This window comes from Homalodisca vitripennis, chromosome 1, assembly GCF_021130785.1.
Source record: "Homalodisca vitripennis isolate AUS2020 chromosome 1, UT_GWSS_2.1, whole genome shotgun sequence".
NCBI classification, from domain to species: domain Eukaryota; kingdom Metazoa; phylum Arthropoda; class Insecta; order Hemiptera; family Cicadellidae; genus Homalodisca; species Homalodisca vitripennis.
In genome coordinates, this window is record NC_060207.1 from 199,330,533 (window position 1) to 199,356,390 (window position 25,858).

The window sequence follows — 25,858 nt, forward strand, 5'->3', positions numbered from 1 at the left end:
CGGAAATATAATCCAGTTTGGAGAAATGGAGTTAAATAGAGTTAGCTACTCAGTAGTTAGATATTCTACGTAAATGCTAATAACTAACAACGCACATTTAGCATTGACTGCATTATTCATATAGGATGTAATAAATTAAAGGGATTCACCTTTACTAATATACCTATTCTCTTTCTTGTTATATTTTATACATGATATTAAAGCAACTTTATTATATATTATATTATATATAAGTATTTGATTGCATCCCCAAAAGAACTTGCACTTGCTTATTATCATTATAAAAAGCCTGCTCTTTTTATTTCAGCTGATCAGCTGTTTAATGTTTATTTGTTCACAACTGTCAATGTGTTTTGTTTTGCTAGTTTTAGGAGTACTATCAGTTTGATTACGTTTGGTTTGTTTCGTAATAATAATGGAGCTTATACGGTGAAATTACGGTGAGGGTAAACATGAATTATTAAAAGGTTAGTCATAAAACTCAAACGATTGTGTACTAAAATTTTTTAACATTTGATAGGCCTATTCAAAACAATATTTAACTAACCTATTTTTAGTTTTCATGAGAAATAAAGATAGCCTATTATGTTTAAGCTAGAACCAACTTTATTTTGAAAAATTAGTCATTTACCTAATTAAACCTACCTAAAGTGCTTTTAAAGATGTTGTGGATTCCTTACCACTTGACTGCTGTATTTAAGGTTATATAAAATAGCTAATCTTTATTTATACTATGTTTGAGCAACGACGATTACTTTACAATGTAAACAAGTCGGACAACAAAAAAGTTTGCAGTATAATAAGTAGCCATCATGACAATTGAATCAACAAGATTAGAAATATTCAAACTATCAGATATAAACACATTTGACCTATAGATATTAATCATTATCATTATTAATCATTGCCAGCTGATTTTATTTTATATTACAACAATATTGTTTAATACAATGTTGAAAGCCTACCTAATGTGGTTCGACATTATTGTTCCAATTTAATTCAAATAAAGGGGTAGGGTACGATAAGCGGACCTGGTTTTTTATATTGAAGAATGTAATCATCGATACCTAATATTCGCATCTCAAATCCTAGACTATCAATCGATATAAAGTATCTACAGTTCTCAATAACAATCATATGTTTTAAATTAAAATATGGATCTATTATTTACAGTGATCAAACAAATTATTATAACCAAAATTAGGAAAACTGAAGACGATCATATTTACTTCTCTCACAGTTACAGTTGTTTCTTTTTCACAAATTTCACATAATGGGTTTTTCGCACAAGTCCAACATTTTGAAGTCATGAAAAACATGTCTATCATCTTCCATCGTGTAGTTTTCTAAAATTGACTGTCATTTTTAATAATCAAATGTTACTTATATAAAATTAAAATATTACGTTAAGAGTATTATTTGAAAGTGTTTACAACTATTGATATAGATTATTTAATTAATCGTTAAAAATAATTAATCAGTTTCGATTGATTATATCGATGGTTATGATTAAATAATATCGTTTGCCAATTTCGATATAAAAAACCGGGTCCGCTTATCGTACCCCACCCCAATATTGTTTAATATAATCTTGAAAGCCTACGTCCTAATTTGGTTCGACATTATTGTTCCAATTTAATTTAATTAAAGTAAAATCATGTGTACCGTATTTTACTAATGGCCTGCCGCAAGTACAATGGCGATGTACATGTGTTATTTGTGTTGTCAAAATAGTAAAAAGTAACACCGTTTTGATTGTAGGCCTAACATTTGATAATTATACATATCCTAGATATCTTTTTATTAATTATTAAAATATTACGGCATGTTTTATGATATAAAAACAGCTGAACTATACTGTAATTTCAAATACACATAATGTAATTTTACACATTACATTAAATACATGAATATTGATCCAGTCTTCTTCCATCTGTGCCTTTTCAAGTTAAGACTCGTGGATAAAATCCAGGCTGCCAAGTAATTGTTGGCTGAAGAAAAAAATAAACCTAATTTTATTTCAGCCAAAACTTTAATATCCTATATTTGGCTTAATACAAATATATTAGAAATCAAATTTTATGTTGTGATAAACATTTTTACTAAGAACCCGTTTGATACTTTCAATGAAAGTTTATAGGTTACCATGTCGGATTTACATTCGACCATGTAGATATTAATTAGACTACATGTGCTCTAATGCAGAGTTACATATGTCCAATACAGTCAACATGTTAATGAATATACAAACCACTACAATACAAAGTAATAATAAAGTAGCTGATAGCTCAGAAATGGAATATAATTATGTTATTAGTTTTAAAGCCATCCTTTTGGAGACTTGTTTATGATGTATCAGAAACACAGTTACAGAAAAGCAGAAACTTATGATTGATAAAAGTCATGGTTTAGCAATACATTATAAATGGTTACATTCATCCCACATATTTTATTCAAATTATTTATCAAAATTATGTGGGTAGATAACTGTTTATGTTTTTGTAAATAATATGTAATCTATAGCCTATAATAGAAGATTTAATGATAAGGATTACCCAGCAGAGATCACTTCTGGCTGGTTTATACCTTCCAGTTGAACCCACCACTGAGCACAGCAAAAACCCATGTGTCACTCAAATCTGGGCAACCTTATGGATGTCCAGGAGCGGCACATCACTAACCGCAAATATCGAGATTCTGGGGTTCATGGGCAATTTGATAGGTCTAGTCTACTGTGGGAGTTGGTGGGGTTCCCTAACCTCAGAGGTTCTTGCTAGCATCAACAAGGGTATGCCACCCCCTGTCTACTTCGACTGAAGAGGCTGGTTCAGAGCTGGCTTCCCCTTTTTCCGGGGAGACATGACTTCTGAGATGCAGTGCTCTAATTCTTCCTCGATTGGAGGCGGCCCCTACTCCCTAACCTTAACCATCCTGAATATCCTGTCACTCCGGAAGCAGCGCAAAGGTTCTTACAGGACTAAGTGCAATTTATAAGCTTCTTTTCCTAAGAGAAAATAAAAAATTGTAAGGATTTTGCAGCTCATTTTAACTAAATCTGTCAAAAATTAAAACTAGAAATATTGTAAAGAATTAGGATATTACTAAAGTAATAAAATTAAGGCTTATGTATAACAGCACAAAAACTGAAGAATTTTTTACAGTTTAACTCGGGGTTGTGTAGTTAACAGAGTTGATAAGGTAACTTTAGACAACAGAACAACTCTCAATGAGACAATCTGGTAGGCAAGAAAATAAGTAAATGTTTAGCTTGTAGATAGCCCCTGAAAATAACCCAAACTGCTACTTTTAAATTACTCAATCTAGGGAATAATATTAGTTTTTTTTTTTTTTTTTTTTTTTGTAGTTCTTGATATAAAGATTGAAATAATAAAATAAAACCATTTATTCAAAAGCAAGAAATCATGTGGTTTTGATTAATTTACTGGATGAAGACCATTTTGGAAGTAATTCCACCCATTTAAACACATTATATACTTTAATTTTTAATACCAGATAGTTACCTGATATATTAAAGTTTGTTCAGTATGATTAAACCAACTTTAAAAAGAAACTATCTATCTAGACTGACAATATTTGGCCAATTAGGTTGCTATCACTTTTCTCTAAAGTTGGAAGCAAAGTTTATCATATAAACATACTTACCTACATCAGATTTATGAAGAAAATTTGAAGATGCATTTATCAATGTAAATAAATGTATTTATTAAAGTTTGAATGATTATAATACAACAGGCCTTTTTTAGTGATTTTTAAAAGGCTTTTGATGTTGATCATGAGATGGTTCTAATATATCAGAATATATCTAGAGTCTGTCAATATCAGGGGTGTTCCATAGTGCTGGTTTTGTAATTTCCTTGTTTTTAGAGAGTACGAGAAGTAAATGGGCTTTGTGCATGTTCAATGATTGTCAATCTGTGCAAACGGATGTAGTTTTTTTCTATTTTCAGCTCTCATCGCCAACAGTTTATTACAATACCATATCAGGTGTGTAGAGGTAAACTCCAGGTATCAGTAAATTAACATGGATGATTTACATCTTCTAAAACAATAATAATAATTCATTTGATAATAATAAGTGACTATTGACTATGAAGTTTTAGGATATTGTTTTAAATTAAAACTTTGACAGGCAAACTTCTTTTAACATGGCCTTTAAAATGAGACACATCAGTAGGGATTTATATTTTAATATTTTAACTTAACGCCCTAATTTTCCACTTAGGATTTGTGTTTGAAGTTCTCATATAGCGCAAAAATTACAATTTTTAAACTTATAATGATTCTCGTATGGATATAAATTTTTTTTAACTTAATAGGGTGGAACTTTTTTTACACCTAGTATTTACATAATGTAGTTATGGTGGCATGGGTTGATTCAATATGAATCTTAAGTTCAGCTCCATTTCACCTTCTGCTTAGTGGCGTGTCCAAAATCGCTTGACTGCCGACTTTTTGGGATCTCTTCAGACAGACGGTAATTCCAGACTCCAGGAGTAAAATCTGTTACAGCGTCAGATTTCAAACACTGCACTAAGCTGAAGGTGAAATAGAGCTGAAATCAACATTCACCTGGTACATCACCTTAAGTTCCCAATGAGAAATTGAATCCGATCTCAGTTACCTGTTAATGGCTATCATCATATTTTATTCATATCTGAATTGAATTATGTAACCTAATTCTGATTTGATAACAATCCAGCTCATAATCATTTCATAATTATTTTAAAGTTAGACAAGCAGGATACAAATCTTATAATGATTCGCACTGGTGTCCTTTCTTTTTAAAATTTAATAAAGAGTGTAATGTAAATTTATTTAGTTTTTTCACCAGGTTTTTTTGGTGAAAAATCAATTACATAAATGTTTTTTGTAGTAGATCTACTGTTGGATGTCAAGTACAAAACACTGCTGGATGTTAATACTACTGTGTGGATGTAAATCTACTGTTGGATGTCAAGTACAAAACACTGCTGGATGTTAATACTACTGTGTGGATGTAAATCTACTGTTGGATGTCAAGTACAAAACACTGTTGGATGTTAATACTACTGTGTGGATGTAAATCTACTGTTGGATGTTAATAACATAATTACGTGCAAATTGTGATGTAATCAATTTTTTTTTTTTTTTTTTTTTAAGGAATAACTATTTCTTATCATTTGTCATTTATATCTAGCAATGTTTTAACCATTGTGTATTAAACACATTGGTTTTTTTTCATGTTTAAAATAATGCTGTAAATATGTATGTTTCAGGATTTTGTCAGTGATGATTTACAAAATAAGTGCAAGGCAAGAAGTACTAGTGCTTGAAAATTGTAAACGTTTATATAAGAATGAATAAAAATTCATTTGATGATGACTTTAATCGTAGCTGGCCAGGTCTTAATACATCAAAAACTAAAGGTGCCTACCCAAAACGACAAACTAAAGTATCAAATTCATCCATAAAATCTGAGGGAAGAAATACAAAAACTGCATCAAAACAATGTATAAATACTACTTTAACCAATAAAAAATCTGGCCTAAATAACCCATGTAGTAGTGATAATCAAAGAGAATTGCCACCTACAATGAAAGACCAACCTCCAAAAGACCTTGGATCATGTTCCAGTACAAACAATCTGAACATGGCACCTACAAAATCTAATGTTGTCGTTGATATATGTGGATATTGGAACAGGATCGAGGAGTTCAATAAACATTATTATCAGAATTGCCATAATCTTCCAGAAAACAAAGATTTAAACTTTTATAGCTTTTTAACAGATTCAAGACCACTGCAAGAAACAGATACAACAGTCTCTGAAACAAAGGAACCCCTGACTAGAGAAGAGCTTGTTTTGCAAAGAAGGTTGAAAGTAGCAGCGAGACGCCAAATGTTAAAACAAGAGAAGCGACAACTAAAAGCAATTGTCAGTGGTGTTCAAGTGGCTAAACCTGATTTTTCTTTGGAGCAGGCAGCAGAAGACTTTCCAGCACTTAGTTCTGGAAAGAAGATAAAGAAAGTGAAGAAGATTCCCAATGAACCTGTGAAAAATGAAATTGAAAACCAAACATTGGAAGAATTCACATCTCCTACTAAAATTAATGAGAAATCTTGGAAACCAAAAATCAAAGATCCGATAAATATCAACATAAGTCAAGCGTTACAGACCATAAAACCTGAGGTATTGTATTTAAGTTTTAAGTAGCCTAGTTATTTTGTTTGTTTCAAGTTTATTCTTGGTGATGAATAATTTCAAAGGATAACAGGCTTGTCCTGTATCCAAGATCGGTGCCCAAAATTCTGTTAGCTTAGTTAACTTTCATTGCTAATTTCAATGTTACGATTTCAATGTTGTAAATGGTAATAGTTTTAGATATAGAGCTTTATGTAGATTTGTATTTTTCCTTCTAATTTTGCATTTAATAGGGGGAATTACATACTGCAACTGGTCATTTATTATAGTGTTGTGTTTATTGCAGAAACCAAAACAAGTGGTGAAGAAAGTTGACCCCTCGACTCAACGGAGTGTTCTGGGTGGCAATATACTGGATTCTGATAACCCTCAAAGAAATAAAGGAAAAGTTAGACCAGACAAAGAGCGGAAACCAACAAAATTGAAAAGTTTAATTCTTTCTGAAAGGAAGGAAAGGCGGAAAAGAATTACGGGAGAAGATGGTGATGAAAGTGAAGAACCAACTTTACCAAAACAAGTAACTCAACCTACTCTGATACAGGCATCTGATTTTACTAAAGATATTAGTGATGGAATATTAGAAGCCAAGTGCGCACTTTGCGAAACTGGCTTGGATAATAATCCTGTAGTTAAACTGGAAAGTGTGGATAATGAGTCAAATGTAATTCCAAAAGCTTTGGAAGGCATTCATTCAAGGAAATTCAGGGAGTAGGTATTCATTACAATTTAAAGTTGGCTTTAGCAATATTAATGATATAAAATCAATCTTTTCTTTAAATGTACAACGATAGATTATTCTGTTATATGAATTAACTTAAAAATAATCAATTATTATACATCCATCAATAAAATACATACAGGGTGACAATTAAGTCTGGAACCTCTTTTTTAATTTTTAAACCACAATATAAAAAAATACCAAAGTTGAAACGTGCTTACTGGTGATAGTAACGCACACATCTGCCCAATTACCGACCGGATAATCCCTTTGGGGGACGGTCCACAAGGAGTCAGACAAAATTCTTAAATAGCAGCATAGGTCAAGTTTGGTATCAAATTAAAGGTCTCACTTAGCAGAGTACAATTCCGCAAACCGGATTTCAAAAGGTGGATTCATTCAGTAGTTATAGCTGTTTATATTTTAAAACTATTGAACAATTGTTAAATTATTAAGTATTACAAGTAAAAACCAATTTTTGAGTACCTGTGATCAAAGTAAGTGTTTAAAATGTTCCCCTTCAAGCAGTTAAAAATTTATTCAATGATACTTTTCTAGAGAGATATCCTATCTCTAAGTCCACAGTAATAAAGACAGTGGCCCGTTTTGTAGAGACTGGTAGCGATAACGATCGTGTCAGAACTGGAAGACCAACAACAGTGACGGGTGAAGCCGCATCATTAGATGTTCTTCAGTCTTTCGTCGAGAATCCAAATGAATCGGTTAGATCTGCTGCAGAAACTCATGAAAATATGTCTCGTGAGTTAGTCAGAAAAGTGTTAAAGAAGGCAGCTTTCAAGGCGTACCGAGTACATCTGATTCAGGAACTGAACGAAGACGACTTCGATCGGCGGCTCGAATTTTGTGAAGTAATGATGGATAGAACTGACCGAAAACAAATCCTTTTGAACGATATTTTATTTTCTGATGAGGCAACATTTATGTTGAATGGCAGTTAATAGACATACTTGTCGGTATTGGGACAACAGCAATCCGCACTGGAAAGAAGAGAGTCATACACAGCATCCACAGAAACTTAACGTTTGGGCAGGTATCATAGGAAATCAAATTGTGGGCCCATTATTTATCAATGGTAATTTAAATGGTGACTCGTGTCTAGCAATGCTCCAAAATAAGATAATTCCTGCACTACAAGCTGCTCTTGGTCGATAATTTCAAAGAATTTATTTCGAACAAGATGGCGCGCCACCACACTTTGCTCTCCTTGTTAGAGAATACTTGGATACAATATTCCCTCACAGATGGATTGGAAGACGTGGTGCAGTAGAGTGGCCTGCTCGTTCCCCTGATTTATCTCCGCTGGATTTTTTTCTTTGGGGATATCTCAAAGATAAAGTTTATCGTACTAAGCCTCGAGATTTGGCGCACCTAAGAAATCTCATAGTCCAAGAAGCTCAAGATATTCCTCGTGACTACCTTCAAAATGTAGTGGATGGCTTTTACAACCGCCTAGGACATTGCCAGACAATGAGAGGAGAACATTTTGAACACTTACTTTGATCACAGGTACTTAAAAATTGGTGTTTACTTGTAATACTTAATAATTTACATTGTTCAATTGTTTTAAAATTCAAATAGCTATAACTACTGAATGAATCCACCTTTTGAAGTCCGATTTACGGCATTGTACTCTGCTAAGTAAGGGATATTCCGGTCAGTAATTGGGCATATGTGTGCCTTACTATCACCAGTAAGCACGTGTGAACTTTGGTATTTCTTTCTATTGTAGTTCAAAAATTAAAAGAGTTTCCAGACTTAATTGTCACCCAGATTATTATAGTATAAATCATTGTAGTCTGACTAACTCTCTCAAAGTGTAGGAACTTCTTTCCATTGAGCTTGAAACATGAAATGTGAAACACATGTAGTGCATGGCCTCACGCCAATAAAGTATAAACTTTGCTTACCCTGTGTTTAAAAGCATAACAAAAGATCTATCTGATCTGTTTCTAGTGGGGGAAATGATGGGTAAATTAGCTTTTTGTACTCACCTCATAAAGTGCTGGAGTGAACATCACCAATTTTGACAGACACAGACTTTATATATGGCTGTTGTATACCTAGTATTGAGGTTCCTAATGGGGGTGTACGTAGAATTACAATGTCAGAATGGAGAGTAGCGCCAAAAACAACAAGGCAATCTAAGTCAGTGATAGCCTCTAAAGTACCAAAACAATACTTAAAGAAAACACAGCATTAGAGAAAAATTATGTTATTAGTTTATATACCAGGGTGCGACTATCATTTTCCCCTAGAAAGAAGGAGGAGCCTACCTTTCAAGACCCTACACTGACAGAGGTTCTGAGCTTTAATTGGCTGAAGAACTGGTCTTGAAGGTCCTTTTAGTTATCAACAAATTTCCCTTCTTGGAAGTTACACATTGCTGACTTACTGATGGTAAACCAATATCGTGGATGTTGGTTTTAATATTTGAGCTACTGTCATTTCAGCTGATACATTTTGGAAATAACCTGATATCCCGAATCCTAGAAATCATTTGAATAAAGTGGTGGTTCACCCTTCTGAACTATACTAGTTTATTACTACAACAATTGGGTCATGGAAGAACACACTTCCAAATTCTACACACTGAATGTAATCTACCAAGAGCCAACATTTAGTACATTTTCAAAAGTTGTTAATACTTAAATATAATAGTTGAATATTTCCTTTCTGAACCTGTGAAGGCATTTATGGTAATTTTTAATGTTCAAGTTATGTCAACAGGTCAGAAAAGATAATATTTTCATGATTGTACGTATGGTATGTGCAGTGCAGTTTGAAAACGTTTTCAAAGTTTTTTGATGAATCGAAATGTTTTGAAACATGGGCTCACTAAAGCATATAAAGGAATGCTATATTTGAATATGGAATTTTTTTATATTGGTAACAGCACAAGTTATGAGACCATAAAAATCCAAAGCACTAAAACACAAAAATATACATAATAAGAGTTTTGGCATGGAATCAAAGCTAAATTCCCCATCAGAACTAATACTGTTTAGGTCAAAACATAATGCTTATTCTTAAGCTTTTACTGTGTTTGAATATACCCAGGAAAGAATCCATTCCTGCATCCAAGACCAATAAAGCAGTGAATATATAAAAATTACACCTAAAAATTTTTATTTAGATAACCTTTTTTATATGTTTCTAAAATGTTTCCAAAGGAAATGAGTTGTGAAAGAGTGTGATAAAATTAAACTCCAATTCCTAATGAAAATTCTAATCTTAAGTGGGAATATTTCATTGTTTTGTAAAGCATCTTGTTAATTTTTCAGATACTGTACCAACTGCCTAAGTGAGGAGTTGACAGCAAACGTCTGTGCTTTGCTGGAGAAAGTGGCTCAATTCCAGGACCGTACTTTTGCTCAAAACCCAATCAAGGCCAACGCCAAAAGGCGTTACGTTGCTGGTATCAATCAGACCAACAAGTACCTTCTAGTGAAGAAGGTGAGACTTCTAGTGATTGCACCTGACCTGGAGAAAAATCCTGGTAAAGGTAGGTCTAACAATATTTTATGTGTGTATATTATAATCTAATGTAACTTAATATTGTATTTTTATTAGTGTTGTTACAATAATATTTTTAAAAAAAAGTTAAACTCTTATATGGCTTTTATTATTTAAAATGTTGAAAGTGACAATTTCAACAGCATAGTGCACCATTAATTTTAACTACTGTAATAATTATAATTATAAATTTACAGAAGTGATAATCCGTATCCGTATCGCATTCAAAAGGTAAAAATATTGTGTCTGATTGCATCATACCGCAGCAAGAATTGAAGTACATTTAGATAGATAATTGACTGATACAAAAAATTAAATATATTATTTAAAAACCTACATTATATTCTTTCAAGACCTTAAACAATAAGGTGTTTTGCAATCGGTTTAACCCTCCAAGTGATGACTAAACCACTTCAAAGTGCTAGGCCATTTTCGAGCATATGACATTTCCTTTTTTTAAACAACTTTTTATATACAAATATATGTTCAAATTGCATGTATTACATATGGTTTTTTTCACAAACATTTGTTCTATAAGATCAAGTAAAAATAAAAATGCTTATCTTTTATCATAAAAAAATCTGGTCCTTCTAACCGGTTGTGTAGTTTTTTATATTTTTATTTTTCAAAATCCTTGACGTATAGTTTTTACAAAATGTAGTAGTCCTAATTCTAAAAAATATGCAAAATGTTCAAAATTTAATGCTGAATAAGAAAAATATCACTTCATAACCTTTTACACAACATATCACAATACTAATTGGTAAAAAACAAAATTTCGCCCAAATTTTACTAAAATGTTTACCACATCAACAAGTGTCAGTAAGTAGTTGAATAGCGAGTATTGTCTCAAAATAAACACATATTTAGTTACTGATATGAGTAAAAGTAAGAAAAATGACAGATAAAGTATTACAAATACAAAAAAATGGCTTATATACATATTTACATTAGAATTTAAAAAAATAGTCTGAGTCACTCTCTGGTGGGGGTGCTGCTTTCATCGCTATCATTTCCATTCAAATCGTCATCAAAACAGCGCTTAATGGCACTTGAATTACTAAGTTCACTCATAGCACAAATAATTACTCAATAAACAATAATATAAGTCACAAATCAAAAGTATGAAGCAAAACAACGTCACGGTCGCGAGACGACCGTAACAAACAAACACGCATCGAAATCAGCTGACTATTATTCTTACTCTTTTTCGCAACCTTCTGAATTACATAGTTCTAATTACGCTACTAGATAGGGAATTTATTCATACATGTAGCTTTATAAACCACGTCATTATTGAGCGAACTGTTCGTCTGTGATATGAAAAAAACGAACATATCGCACAGTGCAATAGTAGCACTTTGAAGTGGTATGAACATATCGCACAGTGCGATAGCAGCACTTTGAGGGTTAACTTCTGACATAGATGGGGTGTACTGATCCCTCTCCCAGCTTCCTAATATACACTGATACACTATTTCACTCATTACGTCCATTTTGGAAACTAAAGCCTTTATTTATTTACTTATTATATACTTTTAATAATACTTATTATACTTAATAATGGTATCAGTGATTAGAGTTCTCAAAGTGCTTGCAAACGCTGATCATTACAGACTAATAATGTACCTTCTTCATAATATTTAAATAGGATGTGTGAATATTTTGTGTGTATTTGAAACTTTGGCCATAAATATCTAAAAAATAAACTATATTAAATATAACTGAATTTTATCAAAATTGTTCATTTCTTTTTTGACTCCTTTATAGTAGTGTATTATAAAAGAAAGATAATTATTTAAAATGTTTGAGTTGGAAGCATTCTCTCAGAATATGAATATACCAAAAAAGTAAATCTCGTTAAGATAGAATGTTCACCATATTTTATATTATTGGATTATAGATTTTTAAGGTGACAGACTTATAGATCACCTTGCACACAATAAGTTTTCATTAAAGCTATAGATTGTTGTAATTATGAATCCGTTCACACAATTGTAATTCAGAAAACTACTTATGGTTTCAAATAAAGAAATGCAAGTACTTTTTGCGATTCAATGTTTATTGAAATTAAATAAAGAAATAAGTTAGAGTTAGAGGTTTTATAAAGTTACAACAAAACTGTTCATAGGTGCAACTGTTGAAGGCATTCTAAATACTGCCCTAACAACAAATAAGCCTTCTGTTTTGTGAAGTGTGCACTTAAAGGACAGCTGTGATTGTAGTATTTTGCAGGTGGACTGGATGAGAGGATAAATAATTTTGTCAAAGAAGCTGAGAATCAAGGAGTCCCTTGTGTCTTTGGACCGAACAGAAAGAGGCTTGGAAAAGCTGTTTTCAAGAATTCCTTGGTCAGCTGTGTAGCAGTCCTCAGCTACGATGGGGCACAGGTACAACATGTTTGTATTTTCCTCTTTGGGGTCTGTTGATTTGAAGGGACAGGTTTGGTTTATGTCAATTTAAATAAAACTACCAGTTACCCATGGCTTCGCACACAATTTTCGTAGAATTATGCACCTGTATGAGCACTTCTGGTACGAGTGAATTATATTTCTGACGCCAGTGTTGAGTTTGCCTTCATCTCACGATCAAGAAAATATTTTAACCCATTTTGGATCGTATTGTTTTGGCGCGCAAGCACCTGCAGGCACGAATTAATTTACGGCAGCGGCCGCACGAACAGCAATGGTGCGCCACAATATATTGCTCGCTATTGTATACTATAAACTTCAGCTGTGAAAGTATTCGTTCAGATGGAACATGGGCTTGCTGGGGTATCCATGATGTAGGAACGATAACACGCGAGCAAGGTTCCGGGGTGGCAGGGATGATGTCTGAATCATAGTCTAAGTAAAGCGGCTCAGGTGAAGCGATTACAACATCCGGGCCATTGTCTAGACTAAACCCGCCAACATGTACATCTGCATCAATTAGTTGTGTCACTAACCTCAAAAGTATTATAATAACAACTGAGGAAAACACTCAATCAGAAGCGCTAAAAAGCAGAGAGTAAACTCATGTGAATGATTTTTCAACTTCGACATACAACAGCGATCTGTAGGATATTTATAAAACTTTTGAAAACTCTAAACATAGACCGTTGTTAAACACTCTTAGTTGACAAGTGAAGACGATCTCCCGATCTATCAGACACTAATAGAACTATTTGGAGGGAAACTTAAAAGCAGATCACTTTTGCGACCTGAGCTCGTCATCATACAGTTAGGCCCGGCCGCTGCGTGACGAGCCCAGCTCGTCAGTGATCCACAATGGGTTAAAAAGTGTATATTTATGGTCATTGTAATTTACTCCGATGCTAGTATTGTTTGCTGCATAGCTGATTTTGCCTCTTTCCCAATCAAGAAAAAATATGTACGAGGGCTATCCAGAAAGTAGATTACGTTTTGATATAAACTAAAACAAAGTACAAGAAAAAATGTTATTGCATACATTTGAAGTGACACTAAAGTACTATTTTCATCAGTACTTTAACAGTAAAATACTATTAGTCACCATACAAGTTTAGGCACTTATTATAGTAGTGAACTAGTTTTGAAATTCCAAAATTATAAAATTCTGCCGCCTGAGACTTCAACCAGGTAGTTACACTCTCCCACAGTTCAACATCGTCATCAAAACATGTGGTAGTCGCTGGGTGAAAAGTCTAGAATGTAAGGTCCGGAATGTAAGGTGGATCTGAAACACCTCCCACTTAAAAGCATCCAGTCCGATTTGCTGTGTATGGTCGGGCTTTGTCGTGCAAAAACAATTTTTTTCAAACTTAACTTTCCTCTGCGCTTATTTTGTATTGCTATTCTTACCTTTTGCAAGGTTTCTCAATACCTCGCAGAATTCATGGTTGTGCCACATTCTAAGAAATCAATAAGAACTCTTTTCCTTTCTCAAAAAACAGTTGTCATAATCTTCCGTACCAACAATGTTTTTATGCATTTTTTTGGTTTTTTGGAGGAGTTTGTGGGCTCTCATTCCATAGACTGTAAATTGGTTTAGCAATTCACGTGTTTTACCCAAGTCTCCTGTAATGATTTGATCGAACAGCAAGTCACCATCTTTTTCGTAAGTGTCCTGAAATGTCAATGAAGCAGCCACACACTAATTTGTATGGGTACCTACTAAGATTTTCAGTACCCATCTTGCGCAAAATGTATGGTAATCTAACTTCTGTGTGACAAACTCCTTGAAATTTGAGAAAAACTAAGTGAGAGTTCTGTTGTGAATCGGTGGTCTTCTTTGATCTTCTCATCAACTTCAGAGACAATTTCATCGGTCACAATGCTTGGCCGTCCACTTCATCATCATGCACATTAGTTCGGCCTTCTTTAAACTTAAGGACCCACTGATGCACTCCATGTTCAGTAATCACATCGTTCCCACAAACTCAAAGATTTGTCGATAAATCTTAATTGGTTTATTATGCTTAGTCAACATAAACCATTAACAAACATAACTGGTGGGATTTTCAGTTGAATCACACATTTTAAACTGCTATTATAAAACAACAAGGAGTGACAGTAACCTCTCACTAAAAACGGCTGGATAGCCACTGAACGGAGAAGCGTCCTGAAATCAAAGTGGCAATAATCCCGCCCATAACGGCTACAGAACAAAACATAATCCACTTTTTAGATAGCCCTCGTAATTCACACAGCTCTGAGAACCCTACATTTGTCAAAAGACAACTAAGATTGGTTTCATAACAGTCTTTAAATGCATAGTAAGAGTTAGACTACATTGTCTCATATATATATATGCACTGTTAGAAGTTACCCGCTGCTTTTCATGGAATTTAGTAGGTGTCGCATGTGTATGTCCTCTACTGGTTCGAGTGAATCATATTGAGTTTATGACGCCAAATTTGAGTTTCCCTTGTTGCCACGATCAACAAAATACGTCAAAAGATTTATATTTGTGGCCATTGTAATTTACTTAGTTCTTAGTATGTTTTGTTCCATTGTTGATTTTGCCTTATTTCCCAATCAATAATATATATATATACAGTATATACAGGGTGTTCTGAAAAAAGGTGCCCATAAGTCAGGGCGTGATTCCTCACATCAAAATAAGAAAAAAAGGTCTAATTAACATAGGTCCGAAAATGCTTAGTTACCAAGTTATACAGGGTGAAAGATTTCGTCTTAATTTCAGTTCCCCTGCTGCAACGAAGCCCTACGGGTATTTGTTGGCTGTTAATTAAGATGTACAATTTAGCGTACTTTATGTAAAATGAACTGAAAAATTGAATAAAACCGTTTCCAGACCTGTAGCTACAGTAATTTTTAAGATATGTGACGAAATACGCGAAACTTGGTCCCGAAAAAACAAGTTAAATTTAGGTTTGAAGCAGATTTACTATGTTAAATGTACAATAAACACAATATATTTTGTCACGGGACTTGTAGAAAATTTAATTTCGAAGAGAAAGATGTAAAATAAGTCTATAATAGACAAACGCAAACTTTAAAAAATAATCCTTAATTACATACAAAACGCATGAAAAATAGACAAAATCTGTTAAGCTCTCTACAAATGTAATATTGAAATTAAAACAGCTGTTTTATTAAAATATTTGATTTGAGAAACAAAATAATTTCTATTTAAAACATATGTTTTAACAATGTAACATTGTTTATAATAATTTAAATAAACATTACAAGCAGCTATTTTTCCATTGCTCATTAAGTGCGTTTGTTGATCTGTACTTTAATACAAGTTAGTGCGAGTGCCGTTGAAGTTAATTTTTGATAGCATCTTCCAGGATGATTCTCTATTTCGTCCAACACGCCCTCCTCCATTTCAGCTGTACACGTTGTACGTGGCCGTCCTGATCTACCAACTTTTCCAGATTTAAAGGTTCCCGTCTCTCTTAGCCTTCTATGAATGGAAGAAAACATTTTATGAGTCGGTAACTGTCTATGAGGAAAATGTTCCTGATAGAGTCGTCTAGCCTGACGACTGTTGCAATGTGCAAGACCGTACATTAAATGCATGTCTGCCATTTCACCATTAGTGTACATAATATTCATATTACCTGCCATGATGAATAAGATATTATTAGCTATCAAAAATTAACTTCAACGGCACTCGCACTAACTTGTATTAAAGTACAGATCAACAAACGCACTTAATGAGCAATGGAAAAATAGCTGCTTGTAATGTTTATTTAAATTATTATAAACAATGTTACATTGTTAAAACATATGTTTTAAATAGAAATTATTTTGTTTCTCAAATCAAATATTTTAATAAAACAGCTGTTTTAATTTCAATATTACATTTGTAGAGAGCTTAACAGATTTTGTCTATTTTTCATGCGTTTTGTATGTAATTAAGGATTATTTTTTAAAGTTTGCGTTTGTCTATTATAGACTTATTTTACATCTTTCTCTTCGAAATTAAATTTTCTACAAGTCCCGTGAAAAAATATTTTGTGTTTATTGTACATTTAACATAGTAAATCTGCTTCAAACCTAAATTTAACTTGTTTTTCGGGACCAAGTTTCGCGTATTTCGTCACATATCTTAAAAATTACTGTAGCTACAGGTCTGGAAACGGTTTTATTCAATTTTTCAGTTCATTTTACATAAAGTACGCTAAATTGTACATCTTAATTAACAGCCAACAAATACCCGTAGGGCTTCGTTGCAGCAGGGGAACTGAAATTCAGACGAAATCTTTCACCCTGTATAACTTGGTAACTAAGCATTTTCGGACCTATGTTAATTAGACCTTTTTTTCTTATTTTGATGTGAGGAATCACGCCCTGACTTATGGGCACCTTTTTTCAGAACACCCTGTATATATATATATATATATATATATATATATATATATATATATATATATATCACAGATCAGAGAAGCCTTAACTTCTGTCAAAAGTGAACTAAGATGGGTTATATCAAGTTTTTAAATCTATAGTAACTCAGTTAGTAACTTTGTCTTTTAGATCTAATACATGATATTTGATAAAAATGTACTGTTAAAAGTACATTAACAATAATACTAACTGTTTGTTTCTTTATAAACTTAAAAATATTGTACATATTTTTACAATATGAATTGGTACATTATATTGAACTGGAATTGGTACATTAGTTCAAAAGCACAGCCCAGTGAACTTTTATCTAGCATAATTCTTGCCAACTGCTTCAAAGGGAGTCTGGTGTCAAATTCTGACCATGTTATATTTTAGGGCATTTTGTAAGGATACAAGTACTTACTAATCGCTGAAATTAAAATTTGAAAAAAAATCATTGTTATTCCTTTGAGAATGTACTCACTATAATATTAACAAATTGAAAATAATAAACCATGATTACACAGAAAAGTTGATTACAATTAGATATGCTCTTTTTATTAATATTTCACAACTTTAGAGAACAAGATGGAATTTTTTGCTACTTTAAAGACCAGTTGGGTGTACCTCTGAAGAATTTTTGAAACAAGAATCTGCCTATATTCATCCCAGGGACTACAAAAATGTCCATGTAAAATTTCAGTACAATCAGTTGAGTAGTTTCCGTGTGAAAGCAAAACAAACAAATACACTTTTGCGTATTATTAGAATTAGGATAGTGTGTTGGAATAAGTTTCATTGTATTGCACTAGAAGTGTTGCACATTGAAAAAAGCAGGTGCTGGCTGTGATAAATGAACAAAACCTGCTCAATTAAATCTGTATTAAAAATTAATCATTTAGAGAGTGGTTTACAACTTTAAGAGCCCCCAAAACATGACCAATGCCAAATTTTTAACCAGTTCTGAAGTCGGCGATACCGGTCCACGACTACCACATTACCAGTCCTTTTTGCTTTACGATATACTGAGACTCGTTGAGCTATAAGGTAAGGATATCACGAGTGATCCAATGAACAGGCCACCTTTTATTTATTCGTTTTTTACCACAGGAGGATGTTTATTATACAAGTTCAAAATTAAGGAGTTTGTTAACCATATAATTCAAAGAAGGATGATAATTGGTTCTGTTATCAGCGAGTGTGCTTGCTGTACTGGCGGTTCGATCTGCAGACGCATGACCATGAACACAGCAAGCACACACATATTAATAAAATAAAGAAACATCTTTCATTCTCTTATGGTGCACAAAAGGCCCTCGATTCCAAATATTATGTTTTAATATTAAAAGTAGGAATTCAATAATATTTCATTATTTTTATGAACTAAATAGTTGCGTATGGACTAAATTCAAAAGTATAACAACTATAATATTTAATATATATATTCTATCCAGCATAAAAGTAAAAAGAATAAAACATGTCTTCAAAATATGTCTAAGACTAAAAATTAAAAATAAACTAAATCATATAATAATTAATATATTAAGAAAAATAAATTACATGCTTTACTTAACTCTTAAGGGAATTTCAGTGTTACATAAAAAGCTCATTTGCAATGAATTAATAACTAAAGATTAGCAAGAATACAAATAAATAAAAGCTTACTTATAGTGTTAAATTTTTTAAGGGAAATAAAATGTAAATAAATTTACATAAGAGGATAAAATAAATTAATTAGGTGTAAAATAAAATTCAAAATTTATCCAATATCCTTCCATTAACTATCATTTACTTCTCACTTTAATACTTTCATTTAATTTCAGTCATTTAATAAAGTGTCATCACAACTATTTTTGCTAGCTTCATATATGTTAGAACTATAGGCACCATTTTAGCACATCCTTTTTGCATGTAAAATTTGCTGTACACATTCTTATCAATACAGTAGAACCTCGTTAATTCGACACTCGATAGTTCGACAGTCCGTATCATTCGACACCAGCCGTGACCAACATAACGTGACAGCAGGGACAAGTGGTGTCCTTGACGGGCCCGCCATTGTTGCCGTGAACGCGCGCCACTGCCCTTTGTATAGCGCATCCTCCTCCCCCTCCCCCTCTGACTCACCCGCTATTCTTAGTCGTCAACTCAGTTCGCTCGTGACGCTGCGGGAGTTAAGACGCGTTTTTGTTCCTTTCGTGATACGTTACTGTTTTACGATCGTTAGACATACGTAGTTGGTGTTACTGAACTGCTTTGTAATTTGTTTGTTTTTTAAAATGTCAGATAAAAAACGTAAAAGGTGCTTTGTTACGATGGAAATGAAATTAGATGCTCTAAAAAGGATTGACAAAGGTGAAAGTGTACAGAAAGTGGCGAGTGATTTGAACGTTGGTCGGTCAACAGTGATTGGATGGAGGAAGTCTAGAAATGAAATTGAGTCTTGGTGTGTGAAAAGAGTGTGTTCAGAATCGTTAGACAAGAGGAGGAGTATGAAGAGGTCTGAGTATGAACAAGTAAGTGAAGCTCTTTTCCAGTGGTTTAGGATTCAGAGGGAGAAAGGGACACCGATCTCAGGACCGATTTTACAGGAAAAGGCCTTGAAATTTTATCAAAACTTTAAAGAAGAGGGAGAGCCTGAATTCACAGCAAGCTCTGGATGGCTGGACAGATGGAAAGAGAGGTATGGTATTAAACAATTGAGCATTTGTGGAGAAAAACTGTCAGCAAATCTCGATAGTTCACATGATTTTAAAATGAAATTTCAAGCTTTGATTGAAGAATTAGGCCTTAGTGGAGAGCAAATCTATAACTGTGATGAAACTGGTCTGAATTTTAGAATGCTCCCAACAAAAAGTTTGGCTCTCAAACAAGAGAAAGCTGCAGCAGGATATAAAAAAAGTAAGGACAGAGTTACTGTGTTGGCTTGCAGTAACGCAACAGGAACTCATAAATTAAAATTGGCTCTGATAGGAAAGGCCAGGAAACCTAGAGCCTTCAAAAATATTAAAATGAATGGTGACCATTTTGACCTCCCCGTTTTTTACAGACACCAATCAAATGCTTGGATGTCAGAGAGCATTTTTAACGAATGGTTTCACAAACAGTTTGTGCCCGAAATTAAGAAGCATCTAAAGTCCCAGAACCTTCCAATGAAAGCACTCTTGATCCTCGACAACGCAACAACGCACCCGGCTGTAGATGTCATTCAAGACGGAGAAATTAAAGCTATGTTCTTGCCCCCTAACGTAACCTCCCTTTGCCAGCCTATGGACCAAGGAGTTTTGGTAACGCTTAAGAAGTTGTATAGGAAGAAACTCCTTTCATGTCTCATTCAAGCCCTAGATGAAGGAGTCGAATTAGTGGATAAGTTAAAAAAAATTGATATGCTGGATGTTGTTGGCTGGATTTCCCAGGCATGGGATGAACTCAATCCCCTAACGCTCGTGCGTTCTTGGAGGAAGCTCTTGGACCACCAGGGAAATGAGTTCAACGAAGAAATTAAAGATGACAAGCTAGCCACTTTAATGGAAAAAATCCCAGGTTGTGAAGAAGCTTCACCTACAGATGTTTTCGAGTGGATGGAACAAGATGAAGAAAGCGGACCAACTTCAGAGGAAGAAATAGTTGATGCTTTAAAATCAAGAGAGGATAGTGAAGAAGAGTCAGAAGACGACGAAGATACCACTCAAAAATCAAAACTGACACACAGCGAAGGTGTAAAATTCTTCGAGGGAGCGATCCAGTATTTACAGGAACAAGGGACGACTGGAATGGACATTTTGTTTCTTCGACGATTACGTGACGAGGCGGCTCGGCGAAGAAACCAAAGTGAAAAACAATTAAAAATCACAAACTATTTTGCGTTGTAAAAAGTAAAACATGATGTAACCATGTTACAAGTTATAGTTGTCCCATATTAATTTATTTTTGTATATACATTTTGTTTTTTATCTAGCCTATATTATGAATTGAGTTTGTTTATTTTTACATTTATTCATTTAATCATTAACTATTTTAAGAGGAAGAAGTACAGCACTGTAAAACAATGTAAGTTGATACATTTTGTTTCATCAGTTTAATATTTGTTTAGTTGTACATTGTTAATTAAATTACAGTCCATCTTAACATAAACTCGCCTTTTTAATATTCCTTGTGTTAAAATCTATATACTCCCTATAGTTCGACATCTTGATAGTTCGACACCCCGTTAGTCCACAAAGTGTCGAACTATCGAGGTTCTACTGTACCTACAATTTCACCAATTGCACAAATACTTAATCAATAGTCAGACCACATTAAATTACAAACTTTTTGACATTTTCATCCATTTTTAACATTGTAGGGCGATCTGGCCGTGATTCATCTTCAACGTCTTCTCTGCTATCTTTAAAACAATTAAACCAATAAAAAACACATGCCCGTAATAAACATTCACTGCCATACACTTCTGTAAATTATAAGTTTCAGTAGCAGTTTTTCCAAGTTTAAAGTGAAATTTCATGATAATTCGTTGCTCTACTATTATACTAACCATTTTATCTGGCAAAACAAACAAACAACAATAACGGGAACGTAAGCTCTGACTAAATGGTGTTGTTTAAAGAAGCAAGACTTAAGAGCTGCATACTAAAGAGTAAGGTTCACTGTTGATTAATGACAGTTTACACATGCCTCCTTGATTCACAGCAGCGTCAGTCGATCATTATTTAATAGCAACACCTCGTATATCAACACAGTACACTAGCCGCATATTGTGTGGATTGTCCACTAATTCAGTTACAACAGAACATGCCCAAATTTTATCCATAAAGGATTAATTCTTATACACTCACAGTACAATAACAGGATAAATGTTATATAACGATATATATTATTTTCTGTACTGTATATTATATGTATCAGTTATTGCATATTATGGCAAATGTAAATTATCAGGTGTGTTGATAAAGATCATATTCAACTTAGAACTACTACTATACTACTACTATTATCATGCAATTCAATGTGTGTTGATGTGAACAAACAAATTTTCTAATATAAAATTTTAACCTCTTACTCTTGATTTGTTTCTCTATTTGGGATTGTTTCATACTGAAGAATATCAGTTTTAAAGGTTTTTTTTCTCAAGATTCTTTCACTTTCAAATGTTTTGTATGATTCTAGGAATTATTTTTCGAAATTCAGAAAGGCTTGATTGAAGCGAGGTTAAAATACCGGATCTTAATCAGTAATTCTGGAGATTCTGCAGCCAAAATAGAAGAAGTATATGATCCCCTAGTGGTGAGTAATATTAAAATAATGTTATAGTTCTCTATATTATAGAGACTGTTAACCAGTCCATATTTTTTTAAATTATTATTGTTTGTTAAACTAGCCCCAGGTAAAACGAAGTTGCTTTACAGCAATAAATTTAGAATTTGTATTTTTTTGTAATTGGTATTGGTATTATATTTCGAAGTGTGATAGAAAAGAATTTCTTATCTACATAACTGAGTAACAGTTATAAATTTATAGATCAAGGCTCTCTATTCTATTCCATTTCCAAGTAGGACAGACTTGAGTCACACGGCAAATCAGCATTCAAGATCTTTTGTGATGCCCTTGCTTGATCTTGATGTTAGCCTTGAAAACTGTTATTATCCGCAGATCCAGTTTCACACTACTCCCATCTGGTAAGTCAAAATGTTCTTTGAAATTTCCAGCTGCAGAAATTATGAAGGAATAATTGGGAAGGGTCCTTTACCAACACACATCACTGTCTCCGTCATATACAATCTCATCAGCCACTCTCTTTAACATTACTCTTTCTAAGTAGTATCAACCCTATAACCAATCCTGGCATCAACCCTGCATTGCTTTTTGGAAAGTTTCCTCTACTTCTTCCTTCTTCCTGAAAAGCATTTTCTTATCCTCAATAGAAATTGAAAATAAAACCAATGATTCTTCACCCAAACCATCTATTGTTATGCTATCAAGCTCCATTCTCGTGTAACTAGTCATGTCCATTATGTGAGCCATTTCTCCCTCAACTCGCAGACAAAAAGGTTCTGTATACGGTTTGGTAGCCTGCCAATGCCTTGTGTAACTAGACTCCAAATATCTGAGGGGTGAAAACTTTTGATTGGATGGAGTCTTATGAATAGGACGAGAAAAAGTATCATCCTCTTCCTCCATCTCTTTGCTATGCCCACACATATCAGCTTCAGAAGTACAGGTATCTGTGCAAATGGCAGAAATGTTCCAGAACCAAGTGCATATACTCTGAAGAGAGGTACTCTTTGCCTGCCATTCAGGAAACGTTTGCAGTTTGCCAACCATATTATGACACAGTGACTCTGCCTGCCGATATCTTTCTTGAATCGTAAAAATAAAAGAAATGTAATAGCTTAGGTTTTTAAAAACATCAGGTTATCCAACAGACCTACATCAGGTTAACTGTCATTTTATGAATTAAAGCTAAATTTCTTTCCAACCATACCATCATTTCCATTTTGTATATTTTTAAATGCTGGTAGGTGTGTTATAATATCAGATAATTTTGAAGGATTACTTTGCTTCTAAAATAAACACCAGTATATTTTTTTTAACATCAATTGTATTTTTAGGTAAAAGAAAAGTGTTCAACAGACGAAGTAACATCAAGTCTGCTGGCCACTCTGAGGAAAGAACTAGTGTCCCCTGCTGACAAACTGCTCAAGGCAATAGAAACCACATCCTGGTGATAAGAAAACTCATGAATACCAGAGGCATCTTCATTGATGCATTGTAACCTTATATATCCGTTGTTGTAATAGGCCAAGTGTACTTAACTACCATTGTGTAGGTAATCGTTTAACAACATAGTGTGTATCAATGACCACTTGTAAGAATTGTAACATATTATTTCCACAGATTGGTGGTAAATTTTCCAGAGTTGAGTGCTGAGTTCGGCAATCTTTGAGGCACTCATAAACTGGTTTATCACCTGTTTCATTAACGATAAATAAAGAAAATTGCTAAAATATTAGGACCAAATTAAAGAAAATCCAGATAATCTACAGAACCATCTGGAGAATTGTCTGGAGGTTTGACCTTTACTCCCCGCTGATCCTGCCATTGGCCAACAGTACCAGACAAAATGAGACTTTCAGGGTCATGTCAAACCTGTCTTGTGACCCATGCAAACAAAACTTGAACACTGAGTTCTTATCCAATCTGAGTAAGAGAACCAATCAGATCCTCGTACAGAGCTCAAATGCCGTTTTTACATTGCACACCAATTTCCTATAGTCTTCACTGAATAATTTAACCTGTTGAAAGTGTTTCATATGCCAGTACATGGGATTACTGGATCACACAACTCGGGTTAAGAACAAAAGTGTGTCAAATAACTTTTGTTATTTGACTTTGAAAAGCCATTTTATTAATATTAAAGAAAATGACACATTTTTTCATTTTCTTCTTATCTATTCAAACCTATGTGCTAAATTTGATTCCCTTAGCTAAACTAGTTTTAGAGATAGTAATTTTTGTATAAACAATACAAAAAGGGAGCTAGTGGCTAAACAAGACATTTCTCGACCTATGTTTACATGACATTTTTTGTTTAAAATGATAAGTACTATCAGCCACAGAAGTTTGTGACACCCTTTCCCTGTATACAGGATATAGGAAAGTATATATAGGAAGCTTTTCTCTTGTTCATTTAAAGAATATATTTATTTGTTTTTGTATATATATGTTGAAAGTGGACCAAAACAAAATAGTTGGTATGTATATAAACTCAATGTCTCAAGAAATTAACTGGTTGATACCATATGCAACAGCTATTCAATAATAACAATGTACGATAAATGTATATTTTATTATAACATACATTACGTGCAAGTATTTTTCAATTTGTCAAAGAATTCTTTTAATAATACAAAAATAATTAGTTGGAGAATAATCATTTGATTCTTTATTTAGAGTCTGTTTCTTTACGTCCCTTAATCTTTTGAGTGTAGAGAGCTGATGAGGTCGGCCCACCAGTATTTCTGAAAAATGCTGACAGCCAACTAGATCAGCTTTTCAAATATTTATTATTCTGTTAAAGATTGACACATGGCATTGTACCTAATCTCAAGTCAAAGGCAAAGCAATTTACAATAAAATGCACATTTATCTTGATTTGATATTTTACAGCTGATAAATGCTATTTTACCTACTATGAGGATCGACTAATATACAGATGCAGATTTTGAACAGTTATCATCCCACTATTTTTGAAAAAGTTGTGAATTATTTGTTGAAACACTGTAAAAATACCAAAAGAATGCTTGACACTGACGGATATGACCTTCATAAATGCTTGTCATTGACTGCGCCTCCCCCTCATAAAGCGCTTCACACTCAAATATTGGTTGAAAACAATATTTTTTGTAAATAATGATAACTATTTAATATTTTTATTTAATTTAAAAAGTCAAATTTTAATTATATTTTATTTTACACAATTAAATTAAGTTTAAAGTTAGTTACAGATATTTTATCAAGTCACATACACTACATGAGTGTAAACCATCATAAAAAAATAGCAGATTATAGATAAACCACCTGCAAAGA

At 33.3% G+C, this 25,858-nt stretch overlaps 1 protein-coding gene across 2 annotated transcripts; it reads left to right on the plus strand.

Annotated features, from left to right (window-relative positions):
* The first annotated feature begins 318 nt into the window (after positions 1–318).
* On the plus strand, positions 319–25,217 carry LOC124353008 (selenocysteine insertion sequence-binding protein 2). 2 transcript variants are annotated; one of them, XM_046802792.1, is made up of 7 exons: positions 319–467; positions 5,277–6,190; positions 6,489–6,910; positions 10,223–10,443; positions 12,690–12,844; positions 22,439–22,555; positions 23,881–25,217. In XM_046802792.1, exons 2-7 carry the CDS (start codon positions 5,357–5,359, stop codon positions 23,995–23,997), a joined length of 1,866 nt encoding a protein of 621 aa, XP_046658748.1. In that variant the 5' UTR covers positions 319–467; positions 5,277–5,356; the 3' UTR covers positions 23,998–25,217. The 2 variants fall into 2 exon arrangements, with proteins under 2 accessions (XP_046658748.1, XP_046658749.1); XM_046802793.1 differs by lacking the exons at positions 319–467; positions 5,277–6,190 and having other exon boundaries at positions 6,532–6,719.
* The last annotated feature ends 641 nt before the right edge of the window (positions 25,218–25,858 follow it).

Coding starts and splice junctions, on each gene's coding strand:
- LOC124353008 (XM_046802792.1), top strand. CDS start 5,357: ATGAATAAAAATTCATTTGATGATGACTTTAATCGTAGCTGGCCAGGT. Junction 6,191..6,488: donor TACAGACCATAAAACCTGAG/GTATTGTATTTA, acceptor TGTTTATTGCAG/AAACCAAAACAAGTGGTGAA. Junction 10,444..12,689: donor GGAGAAAAATCCTGGTAAAG/GTAGGTCTAACA, acceptor AGTATTTTGCAG/GTGGACTGGATGAGAGGATA.